This window comes from Mesoplodon bidens (assembly GCF_964165515.1).
Source record: "Mesoplodon bidens genome assembly, chromosome: 1".
Lineage (NCBI taxonomy): Eukaryota > Metazoa > Chordata > Mammalia > Artiodactyla > Ziphiidae > Mesoplodon > Mesoplodon bidens.
Window position 1 is genome coordinate 220,005,667 of NC_138176.1, and position 18,332 is coordinate 220,023,998.

The 18,332-nt window shown below is 39.6% G+C and overlaps 1 protein-coding gene across 3 annotated transcripts in view; it reads left to right on the top strand.

The window, feature by feature from the left end:
• The first annotated feature begins 1,351 nt into the window (after positions 1 to 1,351).
• Positions 1,352 to 18,332, top strand: part of HHIP (hedgehog interacting protein) — a 96,396-nt gene continuing 79,415 nt past the window's right edge. For all 3 annotated transcript variants that reach the window (XM_081232937.1, XM_081232938.1, XM_081232939.1), the window contains exons 1-4: positions 1,352 to 2,203; positions 7,917 to 8,109; positions 14,011 to 14,167; positions 14,875 to 15,076. In XM_081232937.1, the coding sequence (XP_081089063.1) occupies positions 1,925 to 2,203; positions 7,917 to 8,109; positions 14,011 to 14,167; positions 14,875 to 15,076 (831 nt within the window). In that variant the 5' untranslated portion in view covers positions 1,352 to 1,924. The remainder of the gene's footprint in view (positions 2,204 to 7,916; positions 8,110 to 14,010; positions 14,168 to 14,874; positions 15,077 to 18,332) is intronic.

Sequence of the window (18,332 nt, forward strand, 5' to 3'; positions counted from 1 at the left end):
AATATGGTGAACGTTCCTCCATTGCCAAAATGAGAAAATGGCCTTATCTCCTCTTCAGAACGCAGCTACCAGAAAGTCAGCTCCCCTGTTAAATACTCAAGTGGGCAGAAAGCACATTTTGTGATGCAGCGCCATAGAGACTCCTCTTGATGTCAACTTGCGGGGATCCAGCCAATGCCAAGTCACCACTCTTGATAAGGCACAAATCACTTTAGAAACACCTTCTTTGCGCAGACTTTGTCTAGCGGGGGTGGGGGGAGCGATTTAACTGATTTAGGTACCCGGGATACGTAGCGCATCCCCCTCATCGACGCCTGCAAACCCACTACTAATTTTTCCTCCAGAGGTGATGCCTCTGTGTTTACACCCCTGCGGAAATCTCCCCGGGATTTTTTTTTTTTTTCATTTAAAATGAATGTTGATTCCAAGGCCAGCTTCTTCTCAGTTCCTCCACCTGGGGCAGGGGACGCGTTCCTGCATTCCCCGGGGAGGCACCAGCGGGGCCCGGCTAAGTTCCAGGGCACAGGTGGGGCCCCCGAACGGAGCGTCCGGGGCCAGCCCGCCCAGGACCCAGGCGAGAGCAACCCTTCCAGGAAGCCCCGACACCCCACCTCACGCACACGCGCTTGTGCCACTCCAAGAGCGCGCGGGACTTAGGCAAGGATGGCTACATCTTCTCGGCACAGTCTTCAAACCACCTCCACGTACTCAGCGGCTTGCAGCATCTGGGCTGCTCCCCCCGCCTCTCAGTCAGACCCCCAGGAGGAAGATTTTTACCGGCTCGAGCTTCACTTTGGAAATCACCGGGGTCTGGGGAGTCCAAGCGGGCCAGGGGAGGGAAAGGGGCCGGAGAGCTCCCTCCCGCCAACTCCAGCCCACACGGCTCATCCTCCCTCCCGGGAGAGGCGCGGACCGGGACCGGGGCAGGGGAGGCCCTGGAAGGGTCCCATCCCTTCTCGCCTCCCGCAGCCCTCTCTTACTCACTTTCTCTCGGCTCCTCAGCGCGGCCGCCTCACGCCCGGGGTCGCACGGAGGGGCTGCGCGAGGAGCGAGCAGCGGGCGGGGAGCCACCGGGCCGCGCCCCAGTCCCAGGCGGGCCGGCCTGGGGCACCAGGGCCGTGCACGCCCCCACCCGGACGGCGCGGCCAAGAGGGCGCGCGGCGTCCCGCGCCCTCCAGGCTGGCTCCTAGGACTCCGCCGGGCCCTCCCCCTCCGCCCGCCGCCGCCGCCGCCGCCGCCCGCGGCCCCTCCCCACCGCACCCCGGAGGCCGCCGGGGCCGCCCCCTCCCCTCCCCCCAACCCGGGCGGGGGCGCGCGAGCAGCGGTGACGTCAAGGGGCGCGCGGTGGCAGCACCTCCCCGCGCGCTAGTTAAAAAGAAGAAGAAAAGAGGGAACGAAACATGAGAGGCTGTGTGAGAAGCTGCAGCCGCCGGCAGAGGAGACCTCAGCATCATCTAGAGCCCAGCGCTGGCCCTGCCTCCGCCTGCCCCGCCGCCGCCGCCGCCGTTTCTGTTCCTGCCACTACTGTCTCACCTAAACAACTCCCGTTACACGGACAAGTGAACCTCTGTGGCCGTCTTCTCCTCTTCTACCTCCTCCTCTTCCAACTCCTTCCCCTCTTCCCACTCCTCAGCCGCAGCAGAAAGCCCCCCACCCAACTGACACTGGCACCACCGCAAACGGTGTCAACCGCACTTTATCTCGGTCCTCGGGCTCCCCTAAGGCATTGGGCCCATCGCCTCGTCTTTTATTTTTTGCCAAGTTGCATCGCTCTGCATCTTCTCGCCCCCGCCACCTCTCTCTGCCTCTCGAGTGTCCTGCCGCCCCGCAGCCTCCTCCTGGAGCTGCGCCCTAGTGCCCCTGCTGGGCAGTGGCCTTCCCCCCCCATCCTCCCGCGCCCAGCCCCTGCCGCGCGGGGCAGGCGATGCTGAAGATGCTCTCTTTTAAGCTGCTGCTGTTAGCCGTGGCTCTGGGCTTCTTTGAAGGAGATGCTAAGTTTGGGGAAAGAAGCGAAGGGAGCGGAGCGAGGAGGAGAAGGTGCCTGAATGGGAACCCTCCGAAGCGCCTGAAAAGGAGAGATAGGCGGATGATGTCCCAGCTGGAGCTGCTGAGTGGGGGAGAGATGCTGTGCGGTGGCTTCTACCCTCGGCTGTCCTGCTGCCTGCGGAGTGACAGCCCCGGGCTGGGGCGTCTGGATAGCAAGGTAGGCACGCACCCGCCTCGCAGCTGCGAGACTGGCATACTGGCTGGGTGGGGTGCCTTGTGTCTCCGGCAATGCTGGTGACTGGAAGAGGGGCGAAACTTCTCTGGGGAGTTCTTTTCGATAACTTTTCTAAAGCGCTAGCGTGATTCGTTGTGTGTTCCTCTGGGGTGCGCAGATACCTCTCCCGCCCCCAAGAGTCTCCGGTCGGGATGCTGTGCAAAACTGCCTGTCTCAGAAAAGAGAAGCTTATGTGGTACCCGCATTCTGGGCTGGGTAAATATTTTATAAGAATCGCGATTAACGGTGTGTTTTGGATCGAATCGGGCATTGGTTGCGGTAAAGCTGTAAATGAAGGTGGCTGTGGTTTCTGGTTTATTTTTCTAGGGTAAAAAGATTTGTGCAGTTTCTCCACGTGCTCGGTTAGAGAGAGGATTGAATCGTAAAGGATGTTGAAGCACGGTTGGTTTATGATCCCCAGCCCCGTCGGGGGGGGGGTGTCTTGCATTACAATAGTTAAAGAGCGAAAAGGAACTCCTGGTACTCCAGTTTAGAACCCCAAAATTGGCGAAAGATTTTGCTGGGGCATGTTTATCACGTAAAACCGAGGCGATTCTCCTCCTGTCACGTTTTGTAACATTATAAATTCGGGTTTTCAATGGTAGTTAGTTGTCTAGGAAGATCTTCTCCAGAAACTTGTTTTAGGGGTAATGGCATTTACATTTTCCCGATGTTAATAAGTTTAAACAAATATGAAAATAGTGTTGGTTGGGTGTAAAGACATGCTTATATTTGAGTTTGCAACATCTTTCTTGCCCTGGGTTGCAGTAATGTGTGTTCTCGACTGCATTCCAAGGAAAGACTCCCGGGGATCTGTCATTAACAATCCCTGCGCGTGAAATAAACAATCAGGTGTCTTTGCCCCCCCTTCCCCCATTTTAGGTTTAATTAAGAATTCCTCTGTTACAGCACTGCAGTTGTCAAGGTCTGAGAGACTCTTGGAAAACTTGTGCTTCAGTCTTGCTGGCCCAGGCATTAAAAAAAAAAAAAAAAAAAAACCCAGGCTGAATCTAATTTTTATGCTCAGTTCACGGTAGATTTCACTCTATTCTCATGTAAACAGCTCCTACGAATCAACATATGTGTCTGGGTGGTATCTCTCACTTTGTTTTGTAACAAAAAGCCATATTGCATCATTTAATTTGCTCAAGTCATGCAAATAGGAAAAAATCAATAGGACAAAAAGGGGTCGACTTATCCTCTTCCCCACTAAACTGCTGCCCACACACAGAGTCCTGTTGCTTATGGCAAAAGAATAACAACAACACCATTGTGTTTGTTAGTTGGTTCACTAATGGGTGAAACTAGAGAACATCATTCTCTTTCAGTCCCCAGCTCTGTCCAAATGTTCATGCCTTTTGAGGGAGCATTTGTCCAACTCCCTCTATTCCCAGCTGAGTGAGAACTGTCTTGCTGCAGGTTTTCAGCTGTAACTCTCTCTTTATTCTTACCACATGCAGCAGTAGTCTGAGATTCAGGGAACAGATATTCCCGCATTTTGTTCCAAACAATGTCATTAAGCTCCTGTGTTGTAATTGAATTAAAGTACAAAATCGCTACATTCACATCAGCTCCAGGGTTTTTACCAGGAGCCGGACGGAACCAGGAAATTGAGAGAAAGGATTCGAAATATTTGGCATTAAGCCTCCCCGTGTGCGATATACGCTATGAATATACCAATGATCCGCAGACCCCTGCAATACTGAACTCTTCCAGGTACAGGAGGAGTGAAAACTTCTTCTTAACTAAATGTAGTGGGGAGCTGGGGGCGGGGGTGGGTGGAGCTGAGACTGAGGGGAGTTATAACCCTTAAGAGAAATTATATAAATTTTTTTAAAGAAATCATTCTTTAGGAATCATTCTGCCACGTTAGCTATCCACATTCCTTTCCATTTTATGTGCTTCCAATCTCCAACAAACCCCTACTCATTTGGAAAATGTGTCTGAATTAAATCTGGTACACTAGACTTTCCTGGTTCCATTACGAGTGGTTTATAAGCCAACAATACTCAAATTGTTCCAATCAGGGATTTGATATAGTTATGCATATGAATTCTTGACCCATGTTAGTTCTCAAGTTTTAATAGTTTTTAAAACATGTTATTTTATAATAAACTTCAGTGTTTCCCTTTTTTCCCCCTAAGCCTTCCTGGCTTATAATATATGTTAGGGTCTTATTTCATAATGTGTGTGCAGGAGAGATGATGGCTATTTGAAAGGGCCCTTTTTTTGTTCATGAAAAAATAAAATTTTCCCCAGAAAGGTTTCTGCAACTTTTCAAGAAACTACAGGAGTAGCTTTTTCCTAAGTGAAGAAACTTCATAGACAAATAGATAGTAGCAAACTGGATAGAATATTGATCATGCTTAGCTGTACGATTAAGTCCAGTTTCCAGGCTAACCCATTTTCTTTAATATGTAATGAACCATTGAATGTAATTGAGTTCAGTTCTTTAGCCATGGTATTATTCTTCTAAGTTATTCTATATTTTCATTTCTTTGTATATTTTCATAGTTTTCTGTACTGTAACAAGATGGTTAACTACTGTTACAAATAAGTACTGCCAATATCTAGGAAGTTATATTGTCTTAGCAATATTTTTGCAGCTCCTAAATACAAGATGCTAAAAGGATCTAATTCCCATTAGCCAAATTGAATCTGCAACCAACTGAAATACCCCCATTTCTAAAACTTAACTTGTAGCCACAGAGGCATAGAAGCTCTCTCTACCTTGGGTGGTTTCACAGCCAAAGCTGTCAAGGAATGGGTGAAAAGTAATTGTTTTCAAGTGTGCCCTTTTACAATCATTTGTTTGCTCTGGCTCTTTCAGGGACAAAGGCTATTGTTGAACACATCCAACTAAACAAATAACTCATCCTGGGGTCCCTTTAACAGCTGCCTTAGTACAATGATCTATTTACATATTAGCCTAAAATTGAAACTGAACTCTTTAATGACATAATCCAGCACTACAGTCCAGAGACGCATGTGTTCTACCCAACAGCTGAACAACCTTGTAGGCATATGAGTTTTAGAAATAACTTTTTGTGTACCAAGTGATCTTAAGGCGTCATCTTAATATACTGTCCCGTATTTTCTCCTTTTGCCCCTCATCGAACCCATGTGGGTGCCTTTTTATCCTCTCTCTTTAGTTACTTGATAAATAAAGGGAAATACAGAAGGTCTCTGTCACCCATTTTACTATTTGTTGATAAACTGTAGTTGTAGGCCACGCTTCACTGTGTATTCCAGGATTTATCTTACCTTCCTTGTATGGGTTTTACTTGCATGTGGCTGAAGATTAGAGGATGACCTGCCAGATGTTATAAATTAGTCAGCCACAGCCACAATCATTACTAGGCACACTGTAATAATGATTCGAAGTTTTACATGATTTCCAAAGTATATTTAGTTTAAACCGCTATAATTTGATGGTTTCGTATATGGCTTTTAAAAATTGAAACAGGATATTAGCTTAAATTTCTTCCTAAGATTGATGACATTGTCAGACATAAAGTTAAGGGCCTGTATAGACACAGACACTTAGGCAAAAAAGAAGAAAAAAATACCCTACACACAGCAGCACTCATCTGTCTAAAACAGCGCTGCAGCTTGGGCTGAGTCAGTTTAATTGACTTCAGTAAGACTATTGGTTCATTGAAACCAAAGCCAGAATGATGGCTCTATCTATCTTCAAATAGGTATTTACACTGCAGACCTCACACAGAGCAAAATGTTACCATCCTGCTGGGTTGGAACAGCATGAAACTTTACAAAGAATAATATTAGACTTGATTTCAGATAATTTATTGAATCCTATTTCTGCACTTTTGATGAGAGATCTTGTGGCCAGGACACATTCCAAAAATTGTAAAAGACAAAATTCTTGAGGCCCTAAAATCAAGCTCTTCCTGGATAGCAGCTGGGAGAGTATATGGGGATCATTTTGTTTCAGCTATAAAAAAATCGAAGCATGCATGTTCTCCATAAAACCAAAGGTAATTACATTCCAGTTTTTCAGCCAGCAAAAGCGGTGGCTTCAGCATCCTGCAGTTGTTTTGTTCTTAGTGGACTGCTGTATGATAAACAAACAGAACAAAGTTGAACAGTATTAATATTGAATAGATCTGGTGAGGTCTGCCAGAGTATGGACAACAAAAGACATTTAAAACATTCTTGGAATGCAAATTCTAAGTGTCTGGTGTATGTTTCCCCTTAGAAAACTTTAACCATTTAAGCTATTGTCATTTAAATAAATTGATAAAAACCAAAATGCAAACATAATTGTGATTAATAATAACTTTTCTGAATATTGTAGATAGTTACGACTCATCATATTTATACACATATATTTTTTTTTTCCAAAACAGGGTAGCTTCTATTGGACTTTTAAAATTTCAGCATGCCTTGTATTCAACAATTTTTTTGAGTTGCTTTGCTCTTTCAGATCCAAATTTTATGATCACTTAGAGTATCTTTATCCTAAAAAATAGAAGCCATATGATTCACTCAATTTACTCAAATTAGAATCTCAACTTAAGAATGAAATATTTGCTTTAAGCAGTGATCTAGAGTTTAAAATGTTAATTTCAGTTCTTAGTTCTAAAGAAATAATTAAGTATAAACCTAGTTATATAAACTGGGAAAACATAAAATTCAATCCCATTATGGTGTTTTTTAACACCATATGGTGTTTTTTAATATGAAAAATCAATGCTTAATTTAGACAGCACTACATTTCACATCTCAAATATTGTGCTGATATTCTATATTTATTAGAGGAGGTCCTGAAGTCAGGTTCTTAAAGTTAGTACTAGACACTGAAACCTATTTTATCTGCAAATTACTAACCTCAATGAATCAGTAACTCTCAAATTAGTCTTATTGATATAAAAACATAATAATACTGTATAAACAAAGATACAAGTATGCCCTTTTTCATTGAAACTCACTAAATACTATACAAACTCACTTTTATTAAACTCTTGTGTTTTTCATGTATATAACATACCTGAGGAACTAGTTAGAAATTTTTTCCTGGCTAAAATACAATGAATAATAAAAATTGGTCTTAAACCTGTTTGACTCAGCTTCAGGTATTATTTTTATAGAACATGAAAGGGCGATATTTCCCCCCACTTTAGAAAACTTTCCCTATGCAATCTGTATATTGAAAATTAATTAAAATGAGAACAATGTAATTCAAGTAATATCTTTGAGAATATCGTTAGGAATTTCAGAAGTGAAATAGATTTTTACCCAAGACACAAATAAGCCATGTCTTAAAAGTTGCTTTACATACCTTTGGATAAAGGTATCTGGAGTTTTAAAGTTAAATTATCAGTCAGTGTATACTTTGAGGCAGAGTAAGGAAAAGGGTAATTGTCATCTAATTTTTCACACCTGAAGGACAGATAAACAGACTTGGATTTGCAAGAGTAAGAAGCATGTCTGTGCATCCCTACCCTTTGCCCTCCCATCCCAACCCAAGAGACTGCACTTGTGTCCTTATAAAGGCATACTGTATTGTGACTTGGTGATTCTTTGCAGACAAAAGCTAAATGACACTTTTCTCTTTCCATGATGACCAAAAAACATAACTAAACCTAACTTCATGGAACTAAAAAGAAGTTTGTTTCTGATTTATGGCTTTCAGATGTTTTCTGTTACCAACAACACAGAATGCAGGAAGTTACTGGAGGAAGTCAAATGTGCACTTTGCTCTCCACATTCTCAGAGCCTGTTCCTCTCACCTGAGACAGAATCCTTGGAAAGAGACCTGGCCCTTCCCCTGCTCTGCAAAGACTATTGCAAAGAATTCTTTTACACTTGCCGAGGCCATGTTCCAGGTAAAAACAGATACATTAAATCAACTCCTGCAGAATAGCTTTCCAAGATACCTGTTCCTAAATGCTTGCTTAGGAGAGTGTAACATGTATCTGCCTTTCACAGTATCTATTTTTACCTCATAATGAACTGTTCCAAACTTGGAACCTTTGATTGCTGCTAAAATTGCTGCTGTCATTTCAGCCTACAAACAATGCATTGTTTTGTTGAAGTGTTTAACATTTCTTGTTAAATGGATAATACAGCTGGTAATCTTGACACACTCTGGATTATCAGCACAAATTTCTTGTTGGTGTCGTTAGTCATCAGCGCTGATATCAAGACAGCTTCCCCTTCTACACAGCTGATACATAAGTGCAGATTGTCCACCGACTTTTAAGGTAGTTCCTTAAATAAAGGCCCCCAAAAGTAACACCTTACAAAGCACTTTCATATATAATGACTAATTTGCTCTTCATAAACCCTGTGAGGTAGATAGGAAAGGTCTGGTCATTTCCATTTGACAGATGAGGAAAACTGAGCCTCAGGAGAAGTTAAAGGCCGTAACCAAACTTGTACTATGAGGAAGTGATAGGCTAAAAGAAGTTCAAGTTCTTATACTTATAATGTCCCAGATATACCTGGTCACTATCATCCTTTGGACCCTAATAAACATATAGGCTCTTGGGCATTGATTAATTTTACCATCAGAAGCTTGTAAACCTTGGTGGTTGTTGCTTTAGGTTGGAAGAATCAACATAGAGGTAGAACCGAATTTAACGAGACCGATTCTGTTTAGTTAGGCAGTGTCACACACAAACAACTCTACTGAAACTAACAGTTTATAAAACTCAATGGCACTGAAGGACAAGACAAGCTTTAAGAACTGTAGGATGCCCTTGGAGAATTTTTTTTAACTGCCATGCACATTTTACTTTTTTCTCTGACCCAGAAAAGTGTAGATTTTTGTATTTTTTATAGAGCTCTCTTAATAGCCTAAGAAAACATTTTGACTAGGGTTGCTTGCTTCCTTTGGTGTACCATAACAAGTATCTAAACCCATTCAATGTGAAAATATTATTATTGTTTTTTTAAACTATAGCCATGTTTCTAAGGCTTTCCTTAAACCAGCTGTTTCTTTCTCTTTATCACATTCCCCAAAGCAAAGTAGAATAGGTCACGGTTGCCTAGATGGCCTGCCGAGAAGCGAGAACAGATTAGGTCCCATAAAGTTTTGCTGCAAATTTCCAGTCTGGAAGGTTTGCCTTTACCACTATAAATTGAAAATGGTATTGACAGTGGACATTTTTAGCTACCTTTATCTACTTGCGATAAATACCACTAGGCTGGATTTAGAGACTCATGTGTAAGGTGCTTCCTATATTTGAAGGTATTTTAGCTTCCAGAACAAACCAAAAAAAGCAATATCCACTGAAAGAGAGAGCACAGCAAACAACTCAGGAGCCAGAGCTGCAGGCACCTCACTCCCCAGATCAACATATGTGGTGACGAATGACAAATTTATTTTTCTACAAAGTTTGTATATATGTAAAACTGCTGAAGTGCATCAAGATGTCAAGTGCTTTTGGTGGCCACCCAGGCTGCCTTGAAAGATAACCAGATGAAAGCTCCACTCCAGTGGTGGCTGGAGCAGCAAGGGTACTTTTCAGGGCCAGGCCAGCAGTCTTTAGCAACGAGCAGAGGGGGCTTCCTCTGCATCCATCAAATGCTAATAATTGCTCTAAATACTTGTCCCAAAAGTGAGCTGTAATAACACACTCTTTGTGTTACTTAGGTTGATCAATTTGTTAGCCAGACTGATCCTTGGCACGTAGGTTACCATTTTCTAAAGTATGATGAATCAGATGATAATCCTCCCCACAGCCCTGGCCCCCAGCAGAGAAGGCTCTTTAGAATTCTAGAACACTCGTTTTTCAGAAATTGCTCAAAATTTGTAATAATTTCACCTTCTTAAGTCTATTTAATGACATGGATTGCCTTTCTCCGGAGTTCAAATTTGTAAAAAACAGCTACTTCGTGATTCTTTTATTTTTATTTTTTTACTATCCTCATTGTTAGCCTCATCTTTCTGCAAATCAAAAACATGAAGAGGAAGGGACCTTAAGGGTTGTAGTTTGCTAAGAGAAGGGAACTGCTGAAAGGGATTGAAAGAGACAAAATAATTCTAGAGACATCTTCCTTTCTTCCCCCACTGCCCAATACGTAAAGAATTAAACACATAAACGGTCTATCCCTTTGCTTCACCCTCTTGGCTTTAAGGAAGTGCCACTCACTTTGGGATACACGTATACCTGAAAGACAGCTCCTCTCTAGAAACTTTAATTCAGAAACATTCATGGTCTGCTTATTTCCACAAAAATGAAAAAAGGAAGTTAAAAATCACTACAGTGAGGATACACTAGAGTTTTATTAATCATAATATTCTCCTGTTGTGACTTTACTTAGGGAGATAAACTCTTAAAACTTCTAAAAAAAGTACCCAAATTTCATTAAAAAAAAAAACCACAGGAACTCTATTCTCAATACCATGGGTCTTTTGCCTGAATTACGAGGAACAGAGGAGATGCTTTGCTGTTCACTAAACGATGACCTAATAACTACCCTCTGTGGAAAGGATAGGAAAGGACATCTCTGGGCCTTGCTTCTCCCTTTATACTTGTTATCATAGTGATTTTTATCACTCTTGGACCATGATATCTCATCTGTAGGTTATGGTAGTGTGAAATATCTGTCTGTGCACAATTAGTTCAATTGATTTAATCCCATTGCTAAAGAGGCCAAGGTCAAGAATTTGATTCCACTGAGTTTCTCGAGTCCACAGCCACTCCTGACTGAGTCAGATATCTTACACGTGTGTCTCATCAGTGCCCAAGAGAGCAAACCAGAGCGGATATATGAATACACCAATGTCTACTCCCTCTGCTAGAAAATGCTCTCTAGTGCAAGCCTTACAGATGGTAGGGTTTTTTCATTTTTTCCTTATCATGATGAACAGCATATATACTGAGGAAAAAATAACTTTTCTGTAGCATACATGCTCAGAGAAAAGCTAGAGCTTAGAAAACTGCACAGAGAATATTTATTTACATGTCAGTATTTTATAGGGTGCTTTGTGGTATAGTGGGACTGGGTTTATGATCCAGGAGAAGAGTTACAGTTCCAAAACATTTGATAAATTATCAGGAGTTATAAAAAAATTACAGCTGCTGGAATCATCAGTGTACTTCCATTGTTAGTGGGCTTCATCATATTATGATGATCCAGGGTGAGCTGCACACCTTCAGTAAAATGCTCTTCAGTGTTTCCTTCCAAACAGAAGGGTACCATTCGGTAAATTATATCTTCCCTGACAATAAATGTTAGCCCCATGTCCTGAAACCAGATCTCTTTGAGTTCTTCACAGGAAAATATATCTTACTCATCCCTGCTTATAAAATCGGGTCATTTAAGGTAAAGTACTAACAAAAGTATTAGATGTTTCCATTCAAAGTAACATCATTGTCAGAAAAATGCCCGGATTTTTTTGCAAAAGTCTTCTGAGTTGGCTCCCTTCTTCCCACTTAGATTGTTCAGTTTGTCCCAATACTGTAAAAAGCTCGGAATAATTCATTGTTAACATTCTGGTTTTGTTTTGTTTTGTTTTGTTTAATTTGCTAAGAGAGCATAGTATCTCTGGAGCGACAGAGTTTATGAATCTGTACTCATTCATCTTCAGATGTTCCATTCGAAAATGATTTCTCATTTCCTCATGTTTGTCCCCAGCTAATAATTCCTTATAAAATGGAATTAGCCACCGGCATTGTTCATTAATTTCCCCTTAAGATGGTATTGGTTTGCAGACTGTAATGCTGGAAAACAGATATTTTTTTAAAAAGCAAACTCAAAATTTCCTCTGAATTGCACTTTGGAATTTTTCTGTGACCCCTGCAGGCAAATAATCACATTAAAACAAAAGTTCTCCTTCACACATTCAGTTATAAATAGATCCGTAGTATGACAGTCTTCCTGCATGCATCAGATTGACATGGAGAACTCCCTGCATGAAGGTAAATATATATAGATATGTAGATATCTATATATCTCTATATATTTATATATAAAACACCTAGCCCCCCAAAACTTCTAGCCCCAAACTGTGAAAAGTCTGATTTAGCAACTCAGTTTTCCTTCTCTTCTTTTTACCTCAAACAGAATTATTTCACACTACCAGGCAGTTTTCATCTGATGCTTAGCCATTAAAGAATGGAGGAGAAAAGTTATCTTTTGCAAACAGTGAATTGCGGAAGATGAGTAAAAGCTGTTGCAGCCGTCATTGCTCTCCCCAATTTCTAATCCCTGGATTTTTTCAAAGAAAGATGGCCTCCTCCCCAGCTGACAGCCTCCTTGCCTCCTTCCCAGTTCTGCCCACCTCCCCAACAACGCACACACACACACTCCCAAGGACATCTGCTTTTACTTGCCAGTTTCCCGAAGACAAGATGTTTCCCAGTAGTTGAGTCAGATATTGGCCTTGAAGAGTTTGTCTCAGAAATTTAGGGGTGATCCATTTCACCCAAAAGTTAGGTCAAAATGTATATTATATTTTAACCATCTGGGACCCACGGATTCCAAGATTAGCTTTAGGTTTGAGGGGACCTAGGTCAAGCTCACAGAAAATCAACTTTTTAGGGTCTTTCATGTTCCATTGATGTGCCTCACTTGGTTGTCCCCAAATTCTTGTTCTTGCAAATCCTTGCAAACTTGCATCCATTATACAACTTCTAAACCTCACCTGAGTTACCAGGTGCCTTTGTTACAAAACTGATTGGGAGTATAATAATCTAATTTGTTAGGTAAAAATCAAGACCTTGAGCATAATTAAAGGTATGAAACCAGAAGCAGGAATTTTGGACATCATATAAAGTCAACTCTGATAGCAACATCATATTTTAATAGCAAAATCATCAGAATATGGAAGTGAATCTGATTAATTAATATGCCCTCCCCCAATAAAAACCTACCTTATTAATTCAAATTGTAAAAGAAATGTCAAAATTTTTTTTGTAATAGGACCTTCTTTCTTATTCAAATTTTTATTTGATAAAAATTCTTACTATGTAAGAAATGAAGAAAAAAAGGTCTTTCACATCCTTTTAAGTCTACTCTGCACTTTTGTTTTGGCTCGTTTTAATATTTTTTTTCATTGAGGGGTAGTGTGTCAGCTATTCTGCTTGAGAATATTGAAAGGATATCTTAAAGAAAATTTTTGTATTATAAAATAATCATTGTCTCCAGTAAGTGAGCAAGAAAAAGGCACCAACACATTTGAATATAGAGCCTCTGTTACTGGCATCAATTCATTGCTTGATCAACGCAGGGAGTCAGTCATTTACTGTAGCATATAATGAATGACCTTGGGATAGTAGCTAATTTATTATTTAATCATATATGAGTGACAATACAATAAGAATTGTAAAATGAGCCAAACTGCCTCCCGATGGTCTATCTCTTTCCTGATCGCAATTTGTTCTTCTTAGGAATAGTACTGTGGGAGAAAAGTGCTGAATAGTAATCAGATGAGCTTGAAAGTACAACATACGGTAGCCAGGGAGGCTTGAACATAGAGTCAACGCAATAACAAGATTAATGCTGTGTTCGTATCAATTCTGTTTCATATGAGCCTTTTAAGACATCCAATACAATATCATTTCACTTTTACTGCAATTTTTAAATTTTGGTTAAAAAAGAAATGGAAATCCCAAGCCAAAAAATATGTTCTTCTTACCTTTTGGTTTTTGTCTATATATTTCCCTAGAATATTCATATAGTTCCTAAAAAATTGTTTACCTATATTTTGTCTTTCAAATGTGCTGTTTTTACCATGACACTAAATATTTCTAAGGCGTCCTTTTACATTTTTAAAGGTTTCCTTCAAACTACTGCTGATGAGTTTTGCTTTTACTATGCAAGAAAAGATGGTGGCTTGTGCTTTCCAGATTTTCCAAGAAAACAAATCAGAGGACCAGCATCTAACTACTTGGACCAGATGGAAGAATATGACAAAGTGGAAGAGATCAGCAGGTTCATAAAGATAAATGTTCTTTAATCTTAAAAAAAAAAAAAAAAAGAAAAAAAAGAAAAAACCCGACAAGTCTTGTGGTTTTAACAATGAGTCAACTGGCTATGCTCATGTCCAGCAGCTATATCCTCCAGATGCTTTTTGTTTTCTTTTTGGTAGTTTGCTTCTCTAAAATCATATTCGCTTAAATACTTTTAATGCTGAGACTACTAATCTTCTGTTATGAGCTTGGCTTCTCTCTGATTCATGGGAATTTTATGAGTATAGTTTTAAACTTGAATTTTATGATAGTTGTTAGCTTATGGCACTGTGGAAACATTCAGCACAATTAGTAGTAGCAAATCAGAGTTTTATAAATAGATCTTAGAACTTTCTCTCTGAGTGCCTTTCTGTAAGGTTTAATTATTGTGAGTAAAGTCAGTTTTAATTAGAGTCACTGAAAGATGAGATAGTGAGCTTGTGAAATTTTAAAATACATATGTGTTTTGATTCTCTCCTTTACTTCCTAATAGAAGGCTTTTTTGGTGTTTTTTTTTTTTTTCATTGAAAAGAACTTAAAAGAATCAGAGTGTGACCTTGGGTTAGCAGCCCTTCATGATTATCAAAACCGTTGATTCCTAGAGGAAATATATTTTGAAAAGGATGCTAAGTGCATCCCTTACCTCCTTCATCTCAAGAAAAGCTTACTGGTTTTCTTTAATTTGTTTAGAAAGCACAAACACAACTGCTTCTGTATTCAGGAGGTTGTGAGTGGGCTGCGCCAGCCCGTCAGCGCCCTGCATAGTGGGGATGGCTCACACCGTCTCTTCATTCTGGAAAAAGAAGGTTACGTGAAGATACTTACCCCTGAAGGAGAAATTTTCAAGGAGCCTTATTTGGACATTCACAAACTTGTTCAAAGTGGAATAAAGGTTGGCTTTTTAAATTTTATTTATCTTTGCTCTGGCTATGTTAATTTTATTTTAGTGTTCTCCTCACTAAAGGTATTTCTTTGTAATAAAAGAAATAATATAGGAGAAAATAAGGAGACAACATAAGGGAACAATAATTATGGCAACTAAATCGGGACAATGACATTAAATTTTTAATGTTATTTGGTGACTATTAAGCAGTGCAATCAGATTGATATTTTTGACATGGTTTCCCTATGTAATTTACATACTTAATTATTGGTTTTATAAAGTATTTGTTTAAATATTGTTTAACAGGCATTAGAATTGTATATCAGCATTTGCTAGCAGAAACAAAGAGGTCTTTGGGTTACTTTGGCAATTGCAAATCATTCTTTTACCGCATCTGTGTTCGAGTCTGTGTCATAAAAAAATGCTATTTATACTGTGATTTCCTTGTACAATATTTTTACAGGTAAGTCAGATATTTTTATCTATAATTAGCCACCTTTATAATATATAAGCACATCTATTGCCTTCTTTCCCACTTCTCCAATTTGAATTCTCATGTTAAAATAATCTAGTAGGTATATAAATAAAGTTATTGTCAAGTTTATTTCACAAGAGAGTAACCCAGTACAGTATTAGCAGTACTAAGCTATAAGGCCAATTGTGGCATTCTAAATTAAGACATTTAACAGCTCATGACTGTTTTAGAATGAAACGAATTAAGTATGATTGGGGAAGAACCGGTTATCTTTTTCTAAACTGGAAAAAAAAAATCAAAGGAGGATTTATACTCTGCTACTCATATCGAAATAAGCCCCTCTTTGCTTTGTTAAGCTCTATTCAAAGGTAAGAACATCAAAACCAGCAGAAACGAATCAGAAAAAAATATAAATCTATTCAACATCTATCTATTCAATATCTACCACATGAAATAATTAGGGTGACTCAGTTAGAGCACAGAGAATACCTATTGTTGGGACCACCCAGCCTCAAGGCCATGTTGCGACAGGATCACCAAGACATACTGCATAGGAGAAGTTTTTTATGGTACTTGTGGTCCTTTAAGGAAAAGGACTTTGGCACCAAGACACAGATCATTTGGAAAAGCTGTTTAAATCAGTAGTTTCAACTTTCTCCCAATCAAATTTTTCATTACAATTCACGGCAAATATTCCAAAGTCTCTTAAAATAAAGCATTAGTGTTTTGCACATCAGAGTTCAATAAATACATTCTGAAATGTGTTCTGAGAACTCGTTGCAAGGGGTACCTCATGAGGAAGGAATAAAGATGCAGCAGCAAGTGCATTACTCACTACAAGTGTTTTACTTGCCTTGAAAGTTAAACATGCTCTCTATAAAATAAAAAATTGGGGAAAGTAAAGTATTTAAAAAATCACCTATCATCCCATCAATTAAAGAATATCACTATTAACATTTTGATATACTTTCTTTCAGTTTTTATATTAAAATTAAATGAATTTTTCCTGACTACAAAAGTAACACAGGTCCATATTAATAAATGTGGAAACAGAAGAAGAACATGTTTTCTTATAGCTTTTTTCCTAAGAAGTGTTAAAATAAAATTGAAATCAAACCATATATACATCTTTTTAGCCTTCTTTTTTCACCTAACAGTATGTCATGAGTATGTTACCGGATTTGGAAACTTTTCTCAAAAACTTAGTTTTTTATCTTTTTTGAGTGTTCCATTTCCTTATTATGAGATATTTAGGAAGACCCCCAGTATTTTCCTTTTATCATTGTAAATAATGTTATTTATCACTCTTGTATATATTATTTAACCTGATCATGGATGATTTCTTTAAAATTCACTGATAGAAAGAGCATTACTGAGTTGAAGGACATATGCCACAATACACATTGCCAATTTGCTCTAAAAGTTAATATATCTTTGGGTATTTGAGAGAATAATACATAGTTTTCAAATACTATTTTACTTAAAATGTTGGTATTAAAAATCTGTGTATGATAAAATGTAGGTGAAAGAAATGGGCTCAGAATACTTGAAAATTTTGTTGTAAGAAGGAAAAAACTGATGTTCTTGTTACTACTTCAATTTAACTGCCTAAAGCATGCCCTGCTTCTAATTAGAGTTACTTCAGGCGCCCTCTTCATTTACACCCATTCATTGGGATATGAATGAAAGTGTGTCTTCTCTGACTTTGAGGCATCTCATCATGCAGTAAAATTATACGAACTCGGTTATGACAGTGCCATGATTCTGCAGTACGTTCTGCAGGCCTCTAGGAATTCTGCAGAACCCGTTTTGGCCTACCTTTCCTAGGAGAGCTGCAGGGCTTCTGGGGCTTCAAATAAACTTCAAAATCCATTCTTCTACATATGTATTGATAGAATACATATTTCTACATTAAAGACATATTTCAAAGTGCATGTTTTGGATTCCCTTAGCATTTGGCACTAGTGATATCAATAAGATAGGAATCTATCACATGGATATTTGAGTGTATACTGATAAGGGAGTAACAAGACCACATCCTTATCACTTCGAGTAGCTTATACAACAACTGGCCTTTATCTCAGTCTCCAAGGAACTCCTGTCACAAGTCACAGATTGGAAGTGTTAGAAGTGGCTACTGTTGGTTTGATGGGGTGGATGCCAACACATTCATGAGTTGATTAGGATTATGCCATTGATTTTTGTGGTATGCCCCGCAGAGACTTCTGAAGGGAAAACATTATCACAGCTACTTCACAGTCATTTTTCAGGCTTCTTGATATGTGAATAGTTAGTTGTTCATGTTAGTGTACAGTTAGTGTATTCTGTGTTTGTCAGTGATCATTTTGCATTAATAATGCAAATAGGAATTTTCATAAATTATTATGCATATCACTTCTCTAGCCTTTTAGTTTTAAAAATCCTAAGAGAGGGAATAAAGCTGCTTTAACAGACCAAAGTATTGATTGCAATTTTCAAACCACAGAATTAATAATGTATATGAAACCCAACCTTGGTACGTTTGAAATAAATACAGGACAAACCACAGTGATGATCCCCCCATGGTATTAATTCATGACCAGTATGAGTATATTAAATCAGACATCAAAAGGAGCTCTTGATTATAAGAGTTTCTGAAAGCTAGTGCTGGCTATAAGGGAATTTGGAATTCCTTTTCTGCTAATTGTCAGTTAAGAATTGACAGGGATATCTGTCACCTGGTTAAGGACTGGCCTTTTTGTGGCAAAAAGCTGGACTTGGTTGATCTCCTTAAATCTCTACCAGCCCTGA